This window comes from Sesamum indicum, linkage group LG8 (assembly GCF_000512975.1).
Source record: "Sesamum indicum cultivar Zhongzhi No. 13 linkage group LG8, S_indicum_v1.0, whole genome shotgun sequence".
NCBI classification, from domain to species: domain Eukaryota; kingdom Viridiplantae; phylum Streptophyta; class Magnoliopsida; order Lamiales; family Pedaliaceae; genus Sesamum; species Sesamum indicum.
In genome coordinates this window covers 20,687,025-20,713,556 of record NC_026152.1, presented here as the reverse complement: position 1 = coordinate 20,713,556, position 26,532 = coordinate 20,687,025, and the positions used below count along the sequence as shown (strand labels likewise).

General features: G+C 35.5%; 4 protein-coding genes across 5 annotated transcripts; 3 read left to right on the top strand and 1 right to left on the bottom strand.

The window, feature by feature from the left end:
• On the top strand, window positions 2,790–3,433 carry LOC105169912 (auxin-induced protein 15A-like). The gene has a single exon (XM_011090466.2). The coding sequence runs from the start codon at window positions 2,951–2,953 to the stop codon at window positions 3,275–3,277; it is 327 nt and encodes a 108-aa protein (XP_011088768.1). The 5' UTR covers window positions 2,790–2,950; the 3' UTR covers window positions 3,278–3,433.
• LOC105169723 (auxin-responsive protein SAUR21-like) lies at window positions 5,013–5,970 on the top strand. Its single transcript, XM_011090217.2, has one exon. It carries the CDS (start codon window positions 5,323–5,325, stop codon window positions 5,614–5,616), a length of 294 nt encoding a protein of 97 aa, XP_011088519.1. The 5' UTR covers window positions 5,013–5,322; the 3' UTR covers window positions 5,617–5,970.
• On the bottom strand, window positions 7,982–19,449 carry LOC105169722 (pentatricopeptide repeat-containing protein MRL1, chloroplastic). Of its 2 annotated transcripts, none has more exons than XM_020696005.1 (20): window positions 18,941–19,449; window positions 17,205–18,207; window positions 16,868–17,096; window positions 16,495–16,558; window positions 16,269–16,413; window positions 16,043–16,158; window positions 15,686–15,814; window positions 15,368–15,541; window positions 15,100–15,264; window positions 14,724–14,864; window positions 14,095–14,194; window positions 12,867–12,975; window positions 12,680–12,771; window positions 12,001–12,091; window positions 10,776–11,007; window positions 10,572–10,664; window positions 10,023–10,071; window positions 9,643–9,736; window positions 8,651–8,886; window positions 7,982–8,508 (listed from the first exon to the last, which is right to left on the bottom strand). In XM_020696005.1, the coding sequence occupies exons 1-19, from the start codon at window positions 19,250–19,252 to the stop codon at window positions 8,652–8,654; spliced, it is 3,573 nt and encodes a 1,190-aa protein (XP_020551664.1). In that variant the 5' UTR covers window positions 19,253–19,449; the 3' UTR covers window positions 7,982–8,508; window position 8,651. The 2 variants fall into 2 exon arrangements, with proteins under 2 accessions (XP_020551664.1, XP_020551665.1); XM_020696006.1 differs by having other exon boundaries at window positions 7,982–8,505.
• Window positions 22,420–26,313, top strand: LOC105169721. The gene is made up of 5 exons (XM_011090213.2): window positions 22,420–23,013; window positions 24,679–24,975; window positions 25,231–25,446; window positions 25,599–25,727; window positions 25,938–26,313. The coding sequence occupies exons 1-5, from the start codon at window positions 22,735–22,737 to the stop codon at window positions 26,145–26,147; spliced, it is 1,131 nt and encodes a 376-aa protein (XP_011088515.1). The 5' UTR covers window positions 22,420–22,734; the 3' UTR covers window positions 26,148–26,313.

The window sequence follows — 26,532 nt, the reverse complement described above, 5'->3', positions numbered from 1 at the left end:
TGATCATTAGATGCTCAAAATTCTGAGATTAAGTACCTAACCAAGATCAAATTTTCGCAAAATATGAACCTAAATAAGATCTTCCCAAGATTACTGGACCAAATATTAGTCACTGGAAGATCCAATAAACCACAGCTAAAATCACTTTATGCACATGAAGGCCTTACTGAACACCACAAACTTTCATTGGGACATTTTATCATCATAAGGGCCTATAATTGTCTTGTATATTGGCACCTGCTACACTAGCAAAAAGGGCAGGCATGCACAAGTCTAAGTTCAATGCTTCTCCAAACAAGTATGCACCCTTTTTTCTATCTTCAATAGTCATGATCAAGACATGTTCTTGACATCAACAACTGAAGCAAAAGAATTGAAGGTTTTATGAGTGTTTTTTTGTTATGTGAACCATAGAATATACTATAGTATTAGTTCCAACTTGCGGTTCTCGTTGTTGGCTCCCTTAAGTGGTAGGACACAATGTCATGCTACAGACTAGTCAGAACCATGTGATTCTTCCTAATATCTTCCATTATAATTCTCAGAGCTCTCTTTTCTCAAGTCAAGACTCTCTACTTCCTCTCTGCATATATATATATATAAGTACTCTTCCTCCGAACCAACAACTCAATTCAAAATCTTCCCTTCTATTCCACCATATTTATAGTGTCAAAAGTTTAGCTTTCCTACCTCTGTTTTTGTCAACATGGGAATCAAGCTAACAGGAAAGAAGAAAACACGTCAAACTGATCATTCCTCCAAGAACGGTAGCTTTTCAACAACATGCATCGACGTGCCAAAAGGGCATTTAGCCGTGTATGTAGGCGAGTCCCACAGACGGTTCGTAGTCCCGATATCTTACCTAAACCACCCGTTGTTCCAGGAGCTGCTGCGGTGGGCGGAAGAAGAGTTTGGATACGATCATCCAACGGGAGGCCTCACAATCCCTTGCACTGAGGATTACTTTTTAAGTCTTACAGCTTTGCTCAACTCTTCTTCTTGATCATATATTACACTCAGCTGCTAGATTTAGTTGAAACCACTTCTGGCACATAATGTGCAACAGTAGTAGTAGTAGCAATAGTAGTAGTTGAGAGAGACGGCGAAATTAACAAGGGTGATGCTCTTGTGGGCTTTGTATTTAAAAAAGGGCAGCTGAGACAACAATCAAAGTAGCTGGTCTCTTCAGTTCTTTAATGCAGTCCATAGTCTGATCTCTCTTTCCTTTTTCCCATGTAAAGTTCTCTTCTATTACAACTTCAAATCCATCCGTGAATGTCTTTCCAACACAGTTTTCTCAATGTGTCTTGCAAACTTGAACACATTATCCATAAAATTATTCAAGTGATTAACTGTTGAGTTGAAAGAAATTTAGTCCCTAAACTTAATATGCATACAAGATTTACAAGCAGTGAAACAGACCTGTTCCATGCATGAAGACTCACACTGTGGAAGATATTAAAGTTGAAGAATTAGTCGTTTACTTACTATACCAAAAGTAGAAAACAACATGTTAGGAACCACGTGACATTCAACATGTACAAAAATTCCACCTATCAGGAAATTTTAGTTCAGATCGGGTTTGCTCGAATCTTAATCGATTATAAGACAAGTGCAATATTTGTATATAATTTAAAAAAAATAATTACCAACTACATACGCTTACTTTGTGATTGATTTGATTCGATCAAATAGATTTGTTTAAGAATTTTTTTCATAACTATATCTGTAACTTTCAGCAATAATTAATTGAATAAGACCATACCGTACCCGTTTTCAAACTGATTGCTTGCAGTATCTGGAATTGATTAACATTGTTAAATCAATTAATTATGTCAACTTGTACTTAAAAGGACATACATATATATATATATGTATGTGCACACAAAGATATTTTATATGTAGATAGAGGTGTGCATGTATGTGTGTAGTGTGTGAGGTATGGAGAGGGAGATTTAATTAAAAAGGTTGCTCAGAGAAAATGGCTCGTTTTACTTCATCGGAAACTGGAAAGGTCAATGATTGAATACTATAAATTACATGTATCTCTATAAATAGAGTGTGTGTTTGTGTGTATGTGCACGCGCACACACACACATTCGAAAAAACCAGTGGGCGTGGCGGTTGGTTTTTCTTGTGTGTAAAGGGGTGAGGGTGGGGGTGGGGGAAGGATGACTGCCCACAACTCAGCAACTCAATAATATGGAAGAAGATGCTATAAGATATCTCATTTTTCAGACAGAAATCAAGTACAGTAGAAGTTAATTAGGTTGTTTCAGTTACACAAAATATCTATATCATAAATTCCTCTATTTCTACATATTTAAATTCAACCAATCAGAGGAAAAATCAATCCAAGGATTAGAAAAAACATTTTGTATAAAGACAGATGGAAAAAATAAGACCACATATTCTTGTACTTGATATGCATTTACTAAACTGCCTACCGAAACACCATAAACATGTCTTGAATAGTATAAAATCATTGTAAGAAGGCATTTTGAGTGATGAACAGAAGAAGATCATTTTCTAACTTGAAACTTGTTCACGTATTCAAAGTGTGCTTGAATTGCTTACGCTTATTTTATTCTCCATCAAATCCTAATTTTAATATAGTAGATGAAAAAACAAAAAAAATTAGGACTATTAATTATAATTCGTATACTGAAAACTATGGGCACAGTGAGAGGAAATTGGACAGAAATTGATATATATGATCCCTGCAGACCTAAATAATGCATGCAGCTGTCCATACTTGTATGGAAGCCGAGCTGCAGCTTTGGCCCTACACCTACCGTATGGACCCTTCACTTGTCTCTGCACACTACTGAATCAACATACATAAATCATCTCCTCAACCAACACATGTATATATAAGTAACCAATCTGAAAACAAACACACATTCTTCATTCTTACAACAAATCATTTGAAAATTTCGTTTGTTGATCGATGGGGTTTAGATTAATCCATTCCGTGCTTCATCATGCTAAGCACGTGGGTCGGTATTCTCCTTCGTCTTCGTCTTCGTCTTCTTCGTGTGCGAGGAAAGTGGAGTGCGTGCCCAAGGGTCACTTGGCTGTATACGTTGGTGAGAATGCGAGTAAGATTAATCGGTTCGTCGTCCCAATCTCGTACTTGAAGCATCCTTTATTTCAGGACTTGTTGAGGAGTTCGGAGGAAGAGTATGGGTTCGATCATCCCATGGGAGGCTTGACCATCCCCTGCACTGAAAACGCGTTCAGGAGTGTAACGTCTTATCTGAATGGGTTGCAGTAGCAGGAACTTTTTTTTTTTAATTTATAAGATGAATATGATGATCAGTGTATTTATGTCCTTCAATTATTTCAATCCAATTTTGTACCTGTATGTATTCTTCTTTTATCAAGTGAAGTAGTACCTCCCAATTGGGAAATTTTTACACAAATCAAAGCACTCATGCATATACCAAATGAAACACACTTATCATATAACTGATCGTATTTTTTGAGTTATATATAACGATCACAAGTTAAGTGTATTGTACTTATCATATACTTGATTCATATTGTGATTAAATCTGATTTGGATTAGAATTTCCCCTCACAATTGTATTTGTATGAACACTTCTTTTATATTTTTTCTTCAAAAGAAAATAAAAATGTGTATTTTGGATGCCGAAAGACTATTATTGTCAAATAATTTCTCGAGATAATTGTACTTTAATCCCCTGAAATTTAATATAATTATAAATAAACCCTATATAGTTTAGAAAATTATATTTAATACTACTGACATTTGTTTTCATCAAACAAATTGATCCTCCCGTTAGACAAAATCCACAAATTTTACAGATATTGATAAAAAAATTGAAGAAAAATTCATACTTAGCCCTGATTGACTTATTACTACCTTATTGCAGGTCAAACAAATCTTTTCTAATCAAATTATCCTTTCATCTTCATACATGCTAATGCATGTGATGATTTACATTCACACAAGTTCCACAGCTTTTGATCCACTATCCTTATTCATCTTCATACACGTTAATGCATGTGATAAGGTACATTCACACAAGTTCCATAGCTTTTGATCCACTATCCCAATTATGATTGTCCTACCCTCAAAGGAGAAGGTATATTCACACAAGTTCCATAGCGTTTGATCCATTATCTCGATTATGATTTCCTAACCTCAAAGGAGAAGGTACATTTTCACCCTTACAAAAGTAATTTGATGGGACTGTTTTTACTTAATAAGTCAATAATTTTTTTTTATTTTTGTTAATATCAATAAATACTGTTAATTTTGAATGCAAACAAACATTAAAAATATTAGATACAATTTTTAAAATTATAAAGAATTTACATATAGTTATGCAAAACATTAGAGAAGAAAACGAGAATATCATATCTACATTTGCAGCGCTACCACATTTAAAAAATCCCAACATTTTTAGTAATTGAATGACTCTTTCGTCCTCTAAATTTGAAGACCATATCTTGACATGTTTTGTTCTTAATAAAACATAAATGTTGGATTGGGATGGGGGAATAGGTTAAGAAAGACATGCTTATATATAATTTAAGAATAGGATTACCCATTCCAGAAAAGAGAAAAAGAAGTAGCTCAATTATTGGACTAAATATGGGGCAGAATTTGCCAACAATTTACACCAAGATGAGTTGAAGATATAGCAAGTAAAATAAGGTTGTGTACAAACAAGGACATGTGCGCATGATCCCGTAGCATCAAAGTGAGAAGATCAAGAATCGTTATAAATTCTATCACCTGGATCCTCGCTAAATACAACATGGCCCAGAATGGAAAACACTGACCAACCTCAATTAAATAGTATTATCTGCATTTCAATAAATTCAGGAAGCCTGTCCTCCCCGCCACAACAGTTGCAATAAAAAGGTAAAATTAAAATTTATAAAATGAAAGCATGGATCACACACAGATTTTCATAATTCCAGAACAGACCATGTATATTTGAGTTAGGTGCCCTTCTTCTCAAGAAACCTGCAAGAAAAGCGGACCTCATTTCTATGATGCATGATAACATGGAAAGTACAAGTTGGGATCCTTAACCATGTGATGATGTATAGATAAGAGAAATATTTTTTGACTTTCATGACAGGAGCCATGTGCTTCTTGGTAATGTAGACCCCTTATTAGAATAAGAGCCTTGACCTCCAAATTCCAACTATATATACGTTATCTGTCTTCTACACTTTCCAGCAACAGCTAAAGGAAGTTCTACAGTGATCCAAGAATCACGCAGCATTCGAGCGTCCTAGTAGAAAAACCAACATCTATTTTTCCAACCCCAGAAACAAGCAATGGCTATTCGATTACCATCTTTGATTTCAAATGCTAAGCAATTCTACAAGCTTCAATCCCTTCTCCACAGAAATCAATCAGATGTGCCTAAGGGCCATCTTGCAGTTTACGTCGGAGAAATCCAGAGGAAAAGGTATGTGGTTCCGATATCATACCTGAATCACCCTTCATTTCAAGATTTGTTGCATCGAGCGGAGGAAGAATTTGGCTTCAATCATCCCATGGGAGGTCTCACAATTCCGTGCAGTGAGAATGCCTTCGTTGAGCTAACCTCAAGGATGCAGCTGTCGTGATGCAAGAAATCAACCAAAGTGGCAGGCTCAACAGTTTTGACAAATTGTATTGTGTTTTTTGTGTTCACACAGTAGCTGTAGGGTGTAGATTCATGTAGGCAGTCCTGCACTGATGTAAAATGAGAGATTACATACTTATACAAGATAAATTTTTGCCTTCTTCAGTTAAACAAAGCCCACTTGAAACTTTAACCAATGTTAGCATCATGCTACCTGCAAATTACTAGTTCTTGACATCCAAGCTCGCATAAAGTAACTTAAAAGACTCAAATACAAATTGAAACTACATAAAAATATCCATCAGTTTAATAACGAACAACAGAAATATTTAAATCCAACAGAATAGCATACATCCCCCTTACCCTGGAGCTTAGAGGGTCTCAGCAAATCATAGGTTTCACCCTTTCAGGTGCTCAACATGTTTGTGGATAGCTAAAAAAGTTCAGAATTCCGCATATTAAATAGATGAACATTGAGAAGGCAACATAGAATCGTACAATCGTTATTCAGACGAAGAGGGAATAATCCCAACTTTATCATCATGGACGAGTTGGATGTCAAGGTGGAAAAGTTTGTGTTTTTTTCACAGCCTAAGCATAAGAGATTCTATTCTGACTCTATCATTCTGGAATAGAAAATTTTTATGGATTCATCTGGACCAGCAGACTTGTAATTAAGTTCTTCAAGAAAATTGGCAACCAGAAAAATCCATGTAGTTGTTTCCAAATTTCGCATCATATCTATGCTTTGACTGAAGTAGGTGATCACCCAACTCCAGCCTTTTCCGACACAAACCAGCCCACCACCCCCACAGCAAAACCCAAAAAATTCGTATTTAGCAATTTGTTTTGCTGGGTAAAGAGAAATAGTTATATTTCCGAAATGTGAAACACTACCATCAATTGCAGAATAATATTATGTGTGTAAGCAATTATTTCACATTCCAAGTCCCGCACTTCCCACATAGAACGGTTTCTTGTATACACTTTAATGGCATCTACAAGTCTTGTAAAAGGTATCTACTGAGTTGCAGCTATGTACGAGGCAGAGATAAACATGGTATAAGATAAAAGGTACAAAAATATAAAAAAGAATGCACAGATCAGAAGGTATTCCCAGTATCAACCTATAGAGTATCCTTAATTAAATATGCGAAAGACATCAAAAAATTCCACCACATAAGAAAAAACATATTCAGTGGTCTTCCCAGAATTATTGTGTGCCACTTGCAATGCAACTTGCCTCGGCTTTTCAGAAATCCCTTCTCTGCATAAACCATCCCCTAACATCACATATATCATTAATACAAATTCCACCAAACAGATAACCTGTTTTCCTTTATACAACTTCCAGTTTTTGAGGCATCAGGCTTCAAAACAACCCACAATTTCCCTCTCAACAATGATGTCATGGGAACAAGTGGGGCTTCTGAACCATAGGCAATTGCATGGATAAAAAAATACAATACATATTATCTTAAGCTATATATATATACCTATATATGAGCAAAGCCATGTGAGGTTTATCAATCATTAGGCCCGTGTCAGTAGATTATTAATCCACTCTTGCCCTGATTTCACCCCCCAAGTTGGCCTGTTATTGGCAGCTAAACAATGCTATAAATACAAGTAAGAATCATCTTTCTGCTGCAACCTCAAGCAATTTCAACATCAATCAAAAGTGTTGTTCAGATCCCTCGAGAAATTTTGATTTCATTAAAAAAAAAAAAGAAAGAAAAGCTATGGGTTTCCATTTTCCATCCATGATTAACATCAACACCAAGCAAATTCAAAAATTTCAATCTCTTCTCGTGAGAAATCTATCAGATGTTCCTAAAGGTCACCTGGCAGTTTATGTTGGAGAATTTCAGAAGAGGAGATATGTAGTTCCAATATCGTACCTCAACCATCCTGCATTTCAAGATTTGTTACAGCAAGCAGAAGAAGAGTTTGGTTTCGATCATCCTATGGGTGGGCTGACATTTCCATGTAAGGAGGAAGCCTTCATCAACTTGACTACTCAGCTGAGTGTTTCATGAAGTAATGAGCAAAGTTCAGTGCTCACAATTTTGAAAACTGTGTGGTTTCCTCGATAATACTTGTGAACCCCTGTAGAGTAAAACTGATTGATTAATGTACCACCATTGAAGCATAGAGATATTCAGAATGATTCTTTTATATCTATATTTCAGCTAGATATTGTTCAGTACACCTGCCAGATCTGTTTCAGCCAGTTTCCACGGACTTGATCATTCTAAATATAAGGTTAGTAGCTAGCATGCACATCATCATATATACAGGCAAAATGTTCAAGCTTCTTTAGAATAAATTGAACTTCGAGTTCTGTACCTGAAGCAACCTGAATAAATGTTCAGAAATCAAAAGGCTTATTTCATTTGAAAAATCTCTACTTCCGATGAATTACAACATTCAAGTTCAGCTCTTTCTATGCTTATTTCATTTGAACAATCTAGACAATAGAGGACTTCGACGGCCCATAATCAAAATAGTATTGACTGGGGATTCATTATAGAAAAGAATCGCCCAGTCAACATGGCCATGACTTTGTCATATCTCACATATATTACAAATACGATCAATCAAACAGGTGCCGCCTCATATTTCTGGTGTTATCTACCCCTCCCATTTTGACTCACAAAATACCAGACAAATCAATCCTTAGTGATATATACTTCCAACTCTGACCATCTGAAAACCATCTGCAAGTTAATAGTTTGAGCAGCTACAGATAGCAAATCAAGGGTCTTCACCAAACATATCGACACTTTCAGAAAGAACTCATCCATTTCTTTCATCTTCGTTCTTTTAACTCAAATTTTGGTGCTGCTTCCTTGAAGACGCTTCCATCATGTCAAGGACTTTCCTCAGACTTCTGCATGGAAGACAGTTGAGCCATTATGTCGTCAACATGAATCTCCAACTTATGGCAGGGGCATATGACCTTTTAGGGGTAGGGAGTTAGGGTATCAATTATCAAGAAAACACATTCCTGTAAGACACCAATATATCTTAACCTTATTCCAGCGAGAAATGGACAGTTCTGATTTTACGTTGTTGACGGCTTATGCCTGAACCTAGATGTCTTATGGATGAGCTGAGATCTATTTTCTTTTCACGGTAAGGAGAACCAAGCTTTGGCTGGAACCACTTTCTTATGATAACACCATTTATTCGGATCTTTCCATATGATTCATTTCCTTGATAAGATAGTCCAAGTCTCCTCAACAGCGCTGCAACTGCTTGGCTTATCCTGGTGAGCAAATGGAACATTTTCAGTACATTTTGAATCTTATCAATGATTCTGAAAACAACTCACTCAAACTCGATAAGCAACAATTGAAGCGCTAAAAGTTAAACTATAATATGCATAAAGATTCTCATTGCACTTGTGAAGATGACATCTGTCTTTGGGAATTGACAGGGCAACTTCCAGGGATAGGTTTTGACATTACCTCCTTAAAGTAAGGCCAGTAACTTTTATCTGTTGGTGAGCCAGTATGTCTCCCCAAATTGAGTACAGCGGGTGTATGTCAGTTTAAGCTCAAATGGTTTTAGTTAAGGTTATCTGACTGAGAACCCCAGCTAATAGAAGTTAAATGCTGATTTTGGGGCATATATTGTTCTGTCTGAAATCGATTCTTTTCTGGAAGTAAAATCCACTTCCAATTGTTCAACTAGAAAAAATATTTACTCACATTTGTATCCTACCATAAGATGCCTAAGTTAACAAGAACTTTGTTGGACCTTTACAAAGTTCATACTCATGAAAGACTCCTCCGAGGGCTTCCAGGACCCCATACAGACAACAAGCACTGAAGCGTGTCTTGCAGCGGAAACCACCAAGCATCTTTTATACTTCATTTCAAGTAAAACTGTAAAAGGCCTTTGTCTCTATAGTCAACTAACAAACTTCTATCTAATTAGGAAACTTTGTTGAGCATGTAACCACACAATCACATCCATGCAAAGAAGCTTCCTTTTCAACTAGCAAAGAAGATTCTCTCACCTGCTCGCAATATTAATCATTTTCTCGCCTGCAGATGTCTGAATTTGTGCCTTTTCTATGGGCAGTAAAATGTGTACATTGGGCAACTTTGCACCTGCCCAAGATTCATAAGAAAGTGGTAAAACAGGGGAAAATAAAGAAAGAGTAGAAAATATAAAGTATCCATATAATTCAGACATCTCTAGTCTTTTGGAATGACTATGTTGCCATCGAATAGGGGTCAATAAAAAGATGAAGATATTTCAAGGTTCGCAAATTCATTAACTATTTTGTGCTGAATGCATTTACGGTCGGTAATAAGCACATACTACAAGGAAAAAGTCAAGTAAACCAGAAACGTGTTACATAATTAAGCAAAACAAAGAAGTGTAAGGTGCTACCAGCAGCCAAGCGATGCTTGAGACCTTTCAGAACCGTCAAGAAGTATACCTGACCAATAATTGCAAGGCATTTTAGAGAGATCATTGACTGCAGCATATAGATGTATAATAAGGCACTCAGTTTTATGTCTGTATGTGGGGTTGGGGAGAAATATAGAGGAATGAATACACTAGGTGGTAAACTGTTAATGTCGCAACCAACACCTTGGCTGGGCTGCATGATAACAATAATAGAAAATGATGCACATAAAAGATACGATTCACACAAAAAGGAAATACTTACGATCTAGTTTACACAACAATACTCTTAGGGAGCTATTAATGCACAATATTCTTGAGCTATAATAACATTTTCCAACTAGTATTTTTGTTAATGCGAAGGCTAAAGGAAGAGGCCCCAATATGACCTGGAAGAAGTCACTAGAAGGGAAATGTAACAGCATGACCAATCAAGATAGAGCAGAAACAGAGATCATCTAGGCCACTACAGTAAGATTAGTATGCTAATTGTTGCTGAAATGAAAATTACTGCTAAGAAAATGAGCTCACCTCAGCTGTGTGAACTTGAAAATTTCTCACATCAACAACAATTGGGCTTTCTTTCAAAGAGACAAATGGTATAACTCCAAGAGAAGCAGCCTCCTAAAAATTCAGAAAAGATGTGTAAAGTCGCTCATAATTTTCAAAGAGATAAAAGTTCTGAAAACTAAAGATTTTCATTAAGTTAAAACAAAAATGATGTTGTTTACGGACCTCCAGTAAAGAAAAAGCACGGGGATCATATTCACCAAATCCATCAATCAAGGAAAGGAGGTTTGCTCCTTTTGATGTATCAGTATTAAGTCCAAGATTTTCAATGAGTCTATTTCTTACAGATACATCATGAGGGAGCTTTAGGCAGCCTAAAACTTGAGAAAGTTCATCCTTTGTAGGTGCCGTACCGGCTACAATTGTTTCCCTGTACACCATTAAGGCCAAAGATGTCCTGTGGAAATATAGCCATCTCATAAACCATGTACTTTGTATTTTTATAGATGGAACATGCCAGTAATTTTTTCATTTTGTGATTGCTAGTAGTACAGTTGAATATATGAATCAGCCATTAAGATTATTGAGATAATAATTACATAATTAGTGTTCTCCAAATTCATTGAAGATTCCAACAATGAATTAGAATGTTAGCATTGCGCATTTGACTTCCAAGAGAAATAAATAAATATGCAGACATGAAGTCAATGATAAAAGAAAATATCACACAGAAAAATAAATGCTCCAAAGAGAAATCCAGACTCTTGCAAACAGTGTACATGGGTGTTACAGAAAAAGTAAGACTCAACATTCCATAAGTTCGCAAACAGCATGAACAGTTCACTATGTAGGAAAATAGACTCCTTAAAGATATTTACACTCCTAACAGCTCCTATTACTCTCCACTTGTCAATCCAAACAACAACAAGAATTACAAACTATTAAATTACTGATCTCCACATTCCGGTCTTGAGTTGAAGTCTAAGTATTGAAGGTGACAGGTTAGATTTCGATTTTATATCAAGTAACAAAAGTATAAAACTCATTAACCATCTGAATGGTTACAATACAAACACACACACACACACCAAGTGTTAGGTGTGAAAGGGAAAGGAAAGGAAAAACACACTTAAGAATATAATCTACCAGTAATTCATTGCCGACATTTCAATACAGCCAAACAAAACATTTTCATTTTGTGAAAAAGATCCACAAGGGGGGAATGGGAGTACTTCACATGCTTGCCATAGAAACAATTCAGTAATTGATATAGCAAAATTAATTTCTATGACATACTATATCTGTTCTTAAATGCACCATATCACTACTCAACAAGACTTAATGGTCTTTTCCACTGAAAAACAATGTGTGCCAGAAAGAATAATTACTATATTTCCCCCAGGAAGTGATAAATAACAGCAAGAACTATATGAAGGGTAAGAATCCCTACCATTTACTATTAAGCTGAACTTGCCCAAAGGTGAAAGATAGTACAGGCTCACCAAGTGTACAAGCTGCTTGGAATCTTCGTAAGCACATAGCTTTTGGAAAAATGAAAACTTGATCAGTAACTTGATGAAGTCAAAAAACATTAATCCACACATAAGAAGAAAAGCATTACCTTATAAAATATACAACATTTGTCCAGAGTTCAACATTTCATATTATTTTCCTTTTTATTCTTAGTAATGGTTCGGTCATGTGGAAGGGTGTAACTAAGGTTGATGGGGTGTCTGAAGCCTAAATTTGCTAAAAAAAGTAAAGCATATTCCATTTTTGTTACGGAATCTAACATCATAAGTATTTTAATCATTTAACCGTTTTTAACTAACACAGTGGCAGCAGAGGAAGATGAGAGAAGGATTTTACATGGCAATAAAATTACCACATCATACAATTACTTAGTCATTCAAGCATTCAGATAAATGTAAAACTACAGTTGATGAAAGAACTGATACATGGCTTGTATAAATTTCAGGTTCCTATAAATTCCTTAAAAATTACAATTGAGTAAAAGATACAACATACTAGCATAACCGACGCCAAATTATATAAATCATTTCTCCAGGAGTCCTTAAGCATAATAACAGTCTCAGAGAATAAAGATAATGGAAACCTATTAATCTCACCTAAGAGGCACCGGCACATCACAAGGTTAGGATTAACACCATCCTTTTTTGCTTGAGAAATAAGCATGAGGCCAGCTTCTAGATCATCCTTTCTGGAAGAGATGAAAAGATTATACGCATATTATCACACTGTTCTAGGTTGAAGCAAAGAGTAAATTAATTCTACTATATAAACAGAGGTAATTACTTTTCACTTGCCACTAATAGGATGGAGTAAGTTATGGTATTTGGGCATAAGCCAATGCCCTTCATTTCAGATAAAGCTTCCATGGCCTTCTGCAGTTGATCCGAATCACCTACAGGTCCATTTGCATAAGTGATTTCTCTCACACCATCAATATAATACCGCATAAATGAGGTAAACAAAATATAATTCTAAAGTTTGATGTGAAAGATATTTCTTCCACACAAAGGTTATAGTATACATTTGGTCAGTGTAAAGGTAAAGAGATTAATTTTTGCTAGATATTTCTAACCACAGTCCCCTGCGGTTGAGGATAACAAGGCAAGGATGCCTCATGGCAGTCCATTAAATGCTCTCGAAGTTCTGGCACCACATTGCAATATAAATAGATCCAAGCTAGTCCTTTTTGTTCTCTGATACTTCTTTCTTAGTTAGTTGCTTGTCTCAGAAGTATCAGACTGATTCATCAGTCATATATCCACAATTGCAAACAATATCAACCAATTTCCATTTACTTCCTTATTTTGTTCAGCATAAAAGGAGTTAGATATGGTAATGTGGACAGAGAGAACTTCACAAAAGAATCAGACACATAGGTCATCAAGAATATAAAAGATGTAAATAAAATGCACTTGAAAGAAACTAACATCCAGAGCCAGGAGTACACCATCAAAAACATGTTGGCCGGAGAGCTATCAATATAAGCATTAAACATTGGTTAATTACACTTAGACCCTCTCCAAAGTGGCATAATTACAGTTTATCCATTCTAATTTTGAATAAAACTTGCACCTAAACCCCTCTAAAAATGCTCGGTTTGTAAACCTAAAAGGGAACTGGTGAGAATTTTTATTTTACCATCAATTTAAAAAATTTAAAAAGTAATTAAATAATTAATTTATTAAATGACCAATATGCCCCAGAGAATGTATTTGTAGTGTTTATATTGAGGGAAGGAAGAATTTGTTATCTTTATACAGCTGAAGTGGAGTCTTTGTAGGATTTTATATTTCCATCCATAATACTAGAGAAATTGTCCGAACAAGATATTTTTTATGCTGTAGATGCAAGAAAGATCACAACCTCACTCCATCACTCCATACAGAAAGACAAAAAAAACACCAAAATAAACTCATTTCTTCCATCTCCAACTACTATAATTCCATAATAGTATCTTAGTGCTTCAACACATGTAACAGTGGTTTGTTAAAAGGCTGGCTGGATAACTTACATAACGCAGTTATCAGGGCATTCATCATGGACACTGTCGGCTTCAAATTCAAGCTCTTAATGCTCTCATACAGCTCCACTGCCTTCTGCCAGTCTCTAGCCTAAAATATTCAGCAGATAAGTTATGACATCCCAATTCCACCAGACAAGCTGCTGGAGATATTATGCACACAGGGCTTAGAAGACACAAAACTATTCCAAGCATGGAAAATGCTAGCATAGAGGAATGAACTTTTAGAAATGCCAAAAGAACAAGATAAAGCAGTTATCTTAGTTCCATAACTTATATTTATTGTCAGCATACAAGAAGCTATAGAAACCAAGGCAATACCATAAATCACATTATTTCTTAATCAAAATGCTTAAAATAGAGTTGGCTTGCTTTTTGTACACTAAAACAACCGGACTGATACTAGTTTTCAAGAAAAAAGTAGGCTAACACGGTAAAGTTCTGCAATTTGACAATTTTTACTATCAAAATCCAGAAGAAAATCCAAGAATAGAATTATGGGACAAAGCTATTTCATTTCAAGGTAAAATGCACAACCCATCTACTAAGAAACTCTAAGACTTATACCCTACTTATCATATGGAAAATCATGTAAGAAGGCTTCGAGAAGTACTCCATACCTTGCTACAGGCTCCCATCAAGGAGCTATATGATATGGTTCCAACATGCATTCCTTTAGCCCTAGCTTCTTGTAGAATTTCAAATGCAGCATCCACTTTTCCAGCGTGCCCCGCAACATCTATCAATGCGCTAATAAACATCTGGATTGAGAAAGGAAAACAAAGTAAGATAAGACATTAGATTAACATGTCATCATGAATGAACACTGTTATCAATTTAGAAGAGCTACTACCTTCTCAAACTATGTCTCATAACCTCAAATTTGTAAATGATAAACGAACAAAATGTAAAAGGGATAGCAGATATTATAAGAGTCTACTCGTGCAGTGAGTGATAACTTTTTTATCATGTCATCATAGAATTTAAAAGAGGTACCTCATCAGGAGCGACGCCTTTTTTTATCATGTCATCATAGACACTGCAAGCAAACTCCCAATCACCATGATGACTGCAGCTATTTACAGCAATAGTGTAAAGCTCTGCAGTGCCGCGGATGTCATACTCATGAATCATATTGTAGACCTCTCTCGCCCGGTCAACCTAAAAAAGGTTCCATAGTCCCAGTTAAGTTGCCACGAAAGAAAGCAAGATAACGACCCAAAATCTAATAGATAATGGTTTCAAACGGAGCTAGATAAAACACCTGATCAGCACTAGCACAAGCCTTCATCAGAGCACCAATAGTGACATGATCAGGGTCTATAGGTTGTAACTCTGCCCTCATTTCAGCTAACACATCAAATGCGCGGTCCACTGCTCCTGATTGACCACATGCAGTGATAAGCGCATTGAAAACTACTCTGTCTGGCTTCACATCCTACTACATACAAGCAATTGCATGTTAGACATGTATGGGGGAAATGTGCGAAATAACTTGGTAGCATTTGAATTTGAGATGAGAAATGCGTTGCTAGCTTATATGTAGGGAAGAGAGAAGATCAAATCCAAAGTACAATATGACCTTTGATCTGAGTATTCCATAGGCACCAAAAGCCTTAGCAACTTGCCCAGCTTTTGCACAACCATCAATCAGTGCGCCGTATGTGTGAACATTTGGCTGAACTCCGGCATTGACCATGTCATGGAAAACCTAGAATTTAAAAGGTGCATTAAATCTTTACCATCAGTATGTAGACATAGAGGGTAATTTTAGATTAGGAACTACAATGCAGCACATATTTTATGAGGCAGAGGAATCCAATATATAAACTATAAAAAATAATCAAAATTGAGTTGATTATCGTATCTATTATTTCTGAAATAATGTAAAAAAGCAGATGCAACACCATGTGGCTGTATCACTCTTAATTGCATCTACCTTGAACATTGTATCCACTTTTCCACTTTTAGCACAAGTTGATATCAAAGTGGTGTAAAGTTTGCAGTCAGCACGAAATCCAGCCTCCTGAACATGTTGCAGAACTTGAAAAGCACCTTGTGTAAAAGACAACTGGGTGAGTAAATCTGAAGTACTACATTGAATTCAACCAGCATGTGTATAGGCGCCCTCTAGTCTTAGCAAGAGAGAGAGAGAGAAAGAGTACCTTCTGAGTCTTGAGAACTAGCACAAACAGACATAAGCATATTGAATGTACTCAGGGTTGGATTTGGAATAAGCTTAGTGAAGCGGAATGCCTCCTTAACAGCCTTTTGATTTTTACAGACATCGAAGAACCTCACATGATAAACCTGAAGCCATGACATTCAACAAGTAGATAATACTATTAATGGGCATCATGCTGGTGGGTAATTAACAAAATGCAAGCTCACCTTATCCATATCCAGCAAACCTTTTTCTTCCAAATCTTCAAGCAATTCTATGCAGTCATTTAACCTGGGATCAAGAAACTACAGATAGGTAAGATTGATACCAATATATGAAAATATTTTTCAGACATATAGATTAGATGATTACTGGATGTTGGTCACAATAACGGGCAATATCTCATGGTAGTTCCCTTTGTCATCATTACTACATTCTTACTATGCCAAGACTAACATGCAAAATATAGGTAATTCCTTAAGGCCATTGTAGCTTGTCCAATGCTTCTAGGACAGATAATTAAGTTAGATCAGACTAGTAACTTGGAACAAGACAAATTGTTCATGGAAGACTGTCATATTAGTGATTAAAAGGAATTACCTGCCTTCCCTCAACAGTTGGTTGTAAACACGCAATTGCCATAAAGGATTGTGCTTGTCATTGTCATTCTTTTCCTTGGGATAAGAAGATGAGGACAAGTTTTTATGTCTATCTGGACCAAAAATATTTTTGCCCTTCTTCCTTAACTCTTTCCTATTTCTCGAGTCCTGCTGCTGGCAGAGAAAGCCTTTTCTCTGATACTCAGGGGGCCTTTCCTCTTCAAACTTGCCTGGAAAATTGAAAATCTTTTGTGTCGGATAATCATAAACCGGGAAATTAATTAATATCCAGACACTCCTGTAATTATAAAGAAACAATAACACATCTAAATGATGACCTATAGATAAGATAACATTGCGTGCAGTAAGATTGGATCCTTCAGCCAAAGAATCGTTCAAGAGTGACGAACAGTTGCCATTCTTCTGAAGATTAGCATAAGATGACAATGGTTCCAGATTATCTAACTTCTCCAAAGAGGCCAAATTAATTGTGTGCAGCTCTTCGCGTTCAGAGTCTCTGAAAATAAGGTTAGAGTAGTTCATATCACCCTCTTCGAGAAGTTCAAGTTTTAGGCTACCAAGTTGAGCTGTTTCTTCCTGTATGTGATTTGCTGAAGAAGGCGCAGCACCCAAGTTTGTCTGCATTACTGGAACTGACCATTCAGAATCAACTGAATTAGGGTTTTCATGTTCACAAATTTTGTCAAGTTTTAGGCTACCAAGTTGAGCTGTTTCTTCCTGTATGTGATTTACTGAAGAAGGCACAGCGCCCAAATTTGCCTGCATTACTGGGACTGACCATTCAGAATCAGCTGAATTAGGGTTTTCATGTTCACGAATTTCGTCAAGTTTTAGGCTACCAAGTTGAGCCATTTCTTCCTGTATGTGATTTTCTGAAGGAGGCGCAGCACCGAAATTTATCTGAATTTCTGGAACCAACCATTCAGAATCAACTGAATTAGGATTTTCATGTTCAGAAACTTCTTTGATGAAAGAGGGAACGTTGTATTTGGAGGATATAGAAGCCATAGATGATATTTCCAAAATTTCAGATGTTTGGGAGGCTAAATTATCATGAACACATGAAGCAACCATGTCAGACTGAGACTGAGATGCCTCTGCAATGAGGATTCCTCTGGGAATGACATCTGTTTCCCTAAACTTGATTTCCGCCTCCATATCCTTATCTGCTTGATTGCTTTCTCTAGTTTCTTTCATAAAATCATTGCTCCCATCAACAGCTTCTATCTTCCTTAAATCTACACGATTTGAATCTGTAAGAATCCAGCTCATCATACTTCTTATGTGTTGAGATACTGCTAGAGTTAGCCTTCCTGACATCTATCAATTGTGATAGACAATTAGAAAATGGCTTTGGCTGATTGAACATAAGAAATAAATAGCAGTAACTTCCTACCATATCTGCAACCCAGTGATTATGGAACAATCTTCAACTGAAAGGTTATTTTCTTATATTAACAGTGATAACATTCTGCTTGACATAGAGACCACATGTAAAACTGAACTAGAGTAGATACAATCAAATCAAAATAACATAGGCTGTGTGACTTTGTCCCTCTACAGATTTAAGATTCATATCAAGTTTTAACTTATGGAATAAGCTCCCACTAAAAAATGTAATTAATCAATTAACATAACCTATTCCTGAAACAAAAAACTTGAATATGCTACGTTTATTTTTCAGAATTATAACCGTGAAACTACGCCAATATTTCATAGACCTTGACGTGGGGTTAACTTGACCATCACACACGTCCTAGCCCTCTTGAGAGGCGCACCAGGAAAAGCCCCCTTAGGGAGAGGGGAGCCTTAGCACCTATATCATTGGTCTTCATTGGATGTGGAATTCCAGTAACACATTCAGCGACACAGACATAACATGAATGCTCGTTGAACGTCTGTGAGTGTGTGTTTGTGCATAGTTACATGGAAACAATGGGCCTCTTTTCCAAAGATCAGTGGATCACAGAAACTGATCTAAGCTAGCTCAACTCACACCAAAATTTAGAATACTGTACCAAAAAATTGACAGAATATCACAATTCTGGGTTACCTGCTTGACATTAAATTGCTTTCTTGAGTAAGTAAAATACACAACAGTGATAGCAGAAACCGCGGCAAAAGCAGCGACGACGACAAGCATCTGCTGCGATTCAAGCGTGGCTTTGAAGAGAAACTTGTAGTAATAAGGCTGAGATTGCAGCCGTAGTTTCTTGCATCTCCTTCGCGGCAGCCGGAGATTGTGGCCACAGCCGAGGAATTCACTGCGCAGGAGACTAACGGGGCGAGTGGAGAGAGGCCAAGAAACCGGAGCCCGCGTAGTCAAGGAGAATGCTTGGGGTTTCAGAGAGAAACTCGACTCCATTGATTTTAGTGAGTGTGGTTTGTGCGATGAGGATAGAGTGCAAGTGGAGGAGAGGACAGTGTCAGGAGGTTATGAACAGACGTTAGTAACGAGATTATGCTGACGTATTTGAAGTTCTCTCCTATCCTCTATCCTCTATCCTCCTATTCTTTGCGACAGACACTTCTCGCTCCTCGTTGTGTTGGCAACTACTTCTCTATCTCCTGCTACTCACCAACTTAACATGTTTAAAATAAACATATTTATTAAGTATCACCACCTTATAATAATTACATTTTTAGATAATATCCTTAGTTTTTACTTTTTTGTTTTTCAAAAATAACTATATTTTTAAGTAATTAGTTATGATAATAATTTTATTTTTATTCTTATTAGAAATGTCAAAGTTTTAGTTGAAATCTACATTATAACGAGTTCCACTAAAATTTATCGTAATTATAAATACTCATTATTTATTAAAAAATTAAAAACACCCACCGGGATTAATAACTGCCTACCAAATGCTCCAATTATGAACTGCTATCAGGAGTATTTTTTAGACGCTCGTCAATTTTGAAAAATATTTATATTTTTTAAAAAATAAGAGAGTATTTATAATTTTAGTAAATTTGAAGGTCACTAAATTTTAACTCACCACTTGGGCCACCCTTATATTGGACTAATAATTTGTTTGGTCTTCTCATGTGGTGTGTAACATAAAACAAGGCCCAATACCACAGGAGCAGTACCTACTAAAGCGTGGGCCGCGGTGTTAAACACTAATAAGCACGTTTTGATTTTTCAAAAAAAGAAAATTTAATTATAACTAATGATAGATCGAAACACACTCGACATTTGTGTATAATTTATATTTTTATCGCATTTGTCTATTTAAGTATAATATAGAAAAGATAAAATGGATAGTATAGATTGTAATTGATAAAAACAATTCAATTCGAACAGTACAATAATGGAACATTATCAATGTGGTTAATTAATCAAGTAGATAATTGTTTGTGGAACAAATAAGTATCAATAAGGGTACTTGGTCGATCTATATTTATTTATTTATTTTTTAAGTAAGAGCAATAAATTTTTAATTAATTAAAATAAAATGATTACAAATATAATCAGTATGTGTATGTTATTTTTTTTATTTATTTTAAAATTATCAATTAATTTAAAAAAATATATATAGATTACGTACTGAATAGTATGATTACTATACAAAAAAAAAAAATGAATTGAAAAAAAGGTTGGATGCAAATAGTGGGTGTAAATCATATTTAACTGAAAGTCGGATTTTGACATATTTATTGGACGACAAAAAGATCTGAACAGGAAATGTTAAAATTCAGCCTCGCATTATGACAAAAACGAATTCATAATATTTGGGGTAATGATTGAGGAAATGAGGATCCATGTGGACGACATGGGTCCATCTGTCATAATTATGTCAGAAAACACTTCAAATTGCATTTTCCACGCAATATTAATTTTAAGGCATGCGTGTTTGCTGTAGTACAAGTATATAAGGTTGCATAAACCTCTCTGGTGTTTAATTTTTTATTTATAAATTATAAGACCGCGACGATGAGGTCACCACTCGCTGTCGCCACTAATTTTGGAGATGGAGGTCTCGTAGACGACCCCCATCGCCCAGATCAATGGAAGACAATAGTTTTTCTTTTTCTTTTTTAAGTTTTTTATTTTATATAAAATTTGAAAACAAATGTGAATTTGAAAATTTTATTTTTTGAAAATAAAAGTAAAAATAATTTAATTTTTTAAAATTTAAAAATAATATTCTTAAAATATGATAATTGTAATTAAATATTATTTATAAATAATATAACTTAAAATAAGTTATATACTTTTTTAGTATTTGATATTTTTTTGATTTAAGTTAAATAATAATTTAATTTTGTTATTAATATATTTGTTATGATCAATTTTTATTTATATTCATATAAACATTTAAACTTGAAAAATTAATTTTAATATATTAAATTTTGTATTGTGATTTGTTAATTTAGAATTTAACTAAAAATTATATATATTTTAGGTATTTTAAACATTTCTATTCAAATATTCAGTATAACAATAGTACTCTAATTACCCAAAAAAAAAACAAGAATTAGAATTGTAAAATATTTTAATTTTGACTTTATAATCTAACTTCAGCCTAAAAAAAAAATGCTATATTCATATAAATTTTTTAATAATAATTTATTCAACTGAATAGCTAAAATTACTGCAAAAGAGAATTCTATTGTCGTATAATTTTGAAATATTTAAATTTATCATTTAACTCATTTATTTCTTTTAATAAAATTGGATCACAATAATAATTTCAATATTTTTATTCAATTTATTAAAATACCCTCAAACTTCTTCAATTCTTATCACTTTTATAATTTTATAGCTATTAATTCATGATTGGTAATCAACTTATCAATAAAAATATTAATTTTATGTAATTTTTAAATATTTTTATACACACATTGAATGTGTTGTGAATTGCTTGTATTAAATAAATGAGAAGGACTTGGGTGAAAATGCAATGTTAGTCCCACACGATAAGGTGTATTGCACTTTTGGTCTCATAATTTATAAATTTAACGTTTAGTCCCATAAGATAAATATTATAATATTTTAGTCCCACAGAATAAAAAATATTACACATTTAATCCCAAAAAATATAAAATTATTTATATTATATGAAATCAAATGTATAGTAATTATTATCTTATGAACCAACAATACAATAATTTGTTCTATGAAATTAAATATATATAAATTCTGAGATTAAAAATACAACACTCACTACATGTAATTTTTCGAAAGGAATTGTATGTGGAGGTGAGAGCATGGGCCACAAAGCCCATGAAAAAACAGGGCCCTCTGACTTTTTGCCAAACGGAGTTGCCGGTGCATTACGCAATTGCAAGGAGACACGCGTCGAATAATTATGGGCCGACCAAAGCATAAAGAAGTTGGTACCAAAGGGGCTCAGCTGAACCAGATTTACTTTTGCACACCCCACCACCACCGCCCCACGTGTCCTCGCCACACACTCCTAATCTACTTGTGGCCCAAAACTAAACTTTCTCTTTTATTATTACTACTATTATTATATTGTGTTCTAGATAAGCTTATGTTCGTTGATACCATGTTTTCTTATGACAAAAAAATTAAAGATAATTGTCTCGTTTGACATTGGTCTAATAATAAGGAAGAAATCGTGCTTTGATATCCAAAGAAAGCACTGTTTCCTTTCTCTCTCTTTCACCTTCGCTCGTATGTATAAATATCCAACAAGGAATCACAGAAAAGATGAAGAAAACAAGAGTGGGAAGTCGGTGGCCATTACAGTCACGAGAATCACACACGAAAGGAGAAAGGGCCGAAAGGGTTTGTAGTATTTGCATTAATTAAAGAAAAAGCTAAAAGGGTAGGGGGGTTGGGTGAGGTGGGGTGGGGGAGTTTTGGTTTATCTGGACATGCACAAGAACAGTAGCGGTTCAATGAAGGAGAAAAGTAGTAGTAGTAGTATTAGTAGTACGAGTCATGAGGTGATGGACGGTTCGGATATAATGGAGTTGGTTGAGAATGAGAAAGTTTTTAGCAACTTTGTGGATCATAAGTTTCAAGAACTCGACATTGACTGCGACGGTAAGCTCTCTGTCCAAGAGTTGCAACCCGCTGTTAACGATATAGGCGCTGCTCTTGGCTTGCCGGCTCAGGGAACTTCTCCTCACTCTGATCATATTTATGCTGAGGTTTTCTCCACACCCCTTTTTCATATTTCTTCTCATTTTTCACTTCTTTCCTTTGGCTTTTGTTTTTGCTGTTTGGACAGAGTAGGAAGGCAGATTTTGCTTTTTCCTTCCCCTTTCTAGTGTTCTTTGAGTAGGTATAAGTATGTAATGAAGGCCTGGTGGTGGTAGATTCTCAGTTCATATTGTTGAGTTTCTTCTGTTTCAAGCTTAAAAGTGGTAATCTTGGAGTACTTGCTGCTGCAACCGTTTGAGTGTTTGGCTTTCTTGTAGATAGTTCCACATGAGAGGGAAGTCTGTTGGGGGTTGAAAATATTGATTTTTTTCATTACTCCCGGCTATGTTTATGTGCATATGCATAACATGCAACTTTTCAAGCAGCTCGTATTTGTTCAACTCTTCCTAGCCAAATTTAAGAAATTTTACCTGGGGATGAGAAAGAACTCGGAGAGAACATCCTATATTGCAAAGATATCTTGCATCTGTTATTTTGTGCACTCTTTCTTTTTATTTTACTAGAACAATGGGAAGAAAGGTAGGTCTACCCAAACATGTATCATCCAGGTTTAGGCTTGATGCATGGATTTAACTGTTTCACCTATTTGAATCAGGTGTTACCTTCTTCACTTCTGCTATTCATTTGCGGTATATTGATTGGGTGAACTGAGGTGATATTGTCTCTATGTTTTCTGGTCCTGTCTTATGGTCTTCTTTCTTGAATTAGTGTGATGACTCTAATAGTCGGTGAGCTTCAAGAAGTAATAGATCTACTATATATCAAACTATAACTTGGGCCTAGTTTATTGCATTTGTTGCATTTATCTTTAAGTTGGTATCATGGTTGCCATGGCCGTAATTAGAATGAGTTAGTCATTTGCGGAAATAGGATTGTTGGAACCCTATGAGATAAACCTGGCTTGCTCAAGAACCATCTAAAATAAATACCTTGATGCAGGTTTAATTTTGATGGACATAGCTTTTAAGTCACTCTTTTGACTTTTATGACCTTCCCGACTGCTTTTGTTCTTATCGTCATAAAATCAGAATCTAGTGGGTGTGGAAGTTTTGAGTTTCGATGACGGTGGGACTAAAATGATGCCAAAAGGTCTGAGGGAAGGCTCTTGGTGTTGCCTTTTTGGGCCAAATAAAAAAGCTTGATGTGGACCTTGTTTCGTCATTCCTCATTTGCTTGTTTTGGAGGCAAAAGAAGAGAAGTATGGTGCTTTAGACGGACCGAAAGTTATAACTACTTTTGAGAATATACATCTTTGCGGTCAACATAAAGCCGAGAAAGGGTAAAATCTTGTTGGTGGTAGATTACTCAAATGAAACCTCTACCTTCACCATTATCTTTGAAATGGAAGTCTTGGTACAGTGGGTGTTTTCTCTTAGTGATTGATTGTAAGATATTCTGATAAATCCCACTGTCCATGGCAATCTCGTATTTAAGCATGAACGAAAGAACGTCACCTTTCAATATGCATGGTGCTGTAGATACAAAGAGCTTATAAAAACCAAGAATGTGATTGTTCGTGTTAGATGCTAGTGTCAATTTTTTCAAGAAGAAAATACACGTGGGCCAATTCGTGGTATTACTGCATTCACAATGACAACAACTTTCTATATTTCTTAATGAACTAATAAACATTCTCTTGCGATGTGATCCAGGTTCTTAATGAATTTACACATGGAACACAAGAAAAAATAAGCAAGACTGAGTTTAAAGAGGTTCTGTCAGATTTCCTACTGGGCATGGCTGCTGGTTTGAAACGAGATCCTGTAGTAATTCTCCGAATTGATGGTGAAGACCTTCATGAGTTTGTCAAGAGTCCAACTTTTGAACCAGAAATGCTTTCTATTTATTCCGAGATTGAATTGCCTGATGGATCCCTTAAAGATTATATCGTCAAGGCTTTCCAGAAACTCACGGTTGACCAGGGGATGCCTCCTGCAACAGATCCTTGGGTAAGTGCCCAGCTTTAACTTTTCAAATGAAAAGAAGAACTGTTGAATATTTCTATGTTTCTTCCATTTTGACATAATAATCGTATGATGGAGCTTTTTGTGTAAATTAAAATCCCTGCCAATTGTAGTGCAGCATACCCAAACCAATGTCCGGTTCTCCCATTATTTACTATGATGGCATTACTTCTCCAGTTTGTTGCTTCTTCAGTCGAGCATGTTCCCTAAATTCATGAAACGGGCTCTCTTCTTTTGTAGGTCAAGAGTAACATTCTGGACCCAGCTCTAGAATCGCTTGGAGATGCACTTCAGCAACCTGTTTCACAGGAAACATTTTTGGCAGAGTTTAAGAGAGCTGCAGAGAATGTGGTGCAGCTTCTCAAGGAACAGCCAACTATTGTTGCTCACAGTCAGAATACCTTTGATGGGAGTGGCATTCGGAGACTCTTGTCTAACAAATTTGAGTTGGATAAGGTTAGCAACACTGCCCATAAATAGTAAAACTCCCTTCTACTTTAATTTGATTATTTGAGAGGAAAACAACATTTTCATTTCTGAAATTAGGCTTCTATTATCTTCTTTGTGTGATATCTCATCTCTGTCTCTTTGCATTTTGTATAATGCAGACACTGGATTCTGCTTTGAAGGGTGCACCCAGAGATCGCAATGGGAAAATATCAAAAGAATATTTGGGTGTCGCGCTTGATTCTTTGGCTGCTTCTGCTGGCCTACCTCCACTTGGTGCCGTTGATCAGGTATTTCTTGACCATGGATCAGATTCATTATTCATTTTTTAAGCCTGACTAATATGTTTATTTGCTAAGAAACACGAAAAGTACCATATGTAGTCTTCCGAAAACATTAGACCAAGACTCTCTGCTGTTCTGAAATGTTGATATGGTATATGTAACAAAGGGTTAAGCCAACTCTGGTGGTGATGAATCTAAAAGTTGTTATGCTTGCAGATGGATGACATTATGAATGAAGCTATTAAAATGTTCGATGCTGGTGATTCTAAAACGGTAAAAGAAGATGAGTTCAAGAAGCTATTGACAGAAATTCTGGGAAGCATCATGCTGCAGTTGGAAGGCAATCCAGTTTCTGTATCTATAAACTCGGTCGTGCATGAGCCGATTGCTTCGTCCTCCACCCTCCTGCACCCACCGTCGCCATAGTTAAGCGAAGAAGTTATGTGATAGCAGCAGATAGTTGCTAATAGCAGCAGATAGTTGCTACCATCAAGCACTTGTTACCACTATATAGTTGCATGGATGTGTAAAAAATTTACACTCTGATAAAATTATTCCATAATCATGAATACTAATTACAATTAATTCTTAACTAGTATTTGTGGCACTCACTATGTATGTGTAAATTTTACAATTATTAATTAAAATACAATATTTTAAAAATATATATTGTTTAATAAAGTATATAGAACATGATAAGTTAATATTAAATTTATATAAAATAGTGTCAAGAAAAGATGCATGAAAAAAAAAGAAAAGTATGAAAAGATAATGGGGGAAGTGGAAAGTTATAAAATGAATTAAAAAATAA

Excerpts from the sequence above, each read along its gene's own strand:
- LOC105169912 (XM_011090466.2), top strand. The coding sequence starts at position 2,951 with ATGGGGTTTAGATTAATCCATTCCGTGCTTCATCATGCTAAGCACGTG.
- LOC105169723 (XM_011090217.2), top strand. The coding sequence starts at position 5,323 with ATGGCTATTCGATTACCATCTTTGATTTCAAATGCTAAGCAATTCTAC.
- LOC105169722 (XM_020696005.1), bottom strand. The coding sequence starts at position 19,252 with ATGGAGTCGAGTTTCTCTCTGAAACCCCAAGCATTCTCCTTGACTACG. Across the intron at positions 16,559-16,867 it reads CAACTGTTGAGGGAAGGCAG|GTTAAATGACTGCATAGAAT; the intron begins GTAATTCCTTTT and ends TCTTGATCCCAG. Across the intron at positions 12,772-12,866 it reads CTATTAGTGGCAAGTGAAAA|AAAGGATGATCTAGAAGCTG; the intron begins GTAATTACCTCT and ends CATCTCTTCCAG.
- LOC105169721 (XM_011090213.2), top strand. The coding sequence starts at position 22,735 with ATGCACAAGAACAGTAGCGGTTCAATGAAGGAGAAAAGTAGTAGTAGT. Across the intron at positions 23,014-24,678 it reads CTGATCATATTTATGCTGAG|GTTCTTAATGAATTTACACA; the intron begins GTTTTCTCCACA and ends GATGTGATCCAG. Across the intron at positions 25,728-25,937 it reads CACTTGGTGCCGTTGATCAG|ATGGATGACATTATGAATGA; the intron begins GTATTTCTTGAC and ends TTATGCTTGCAG.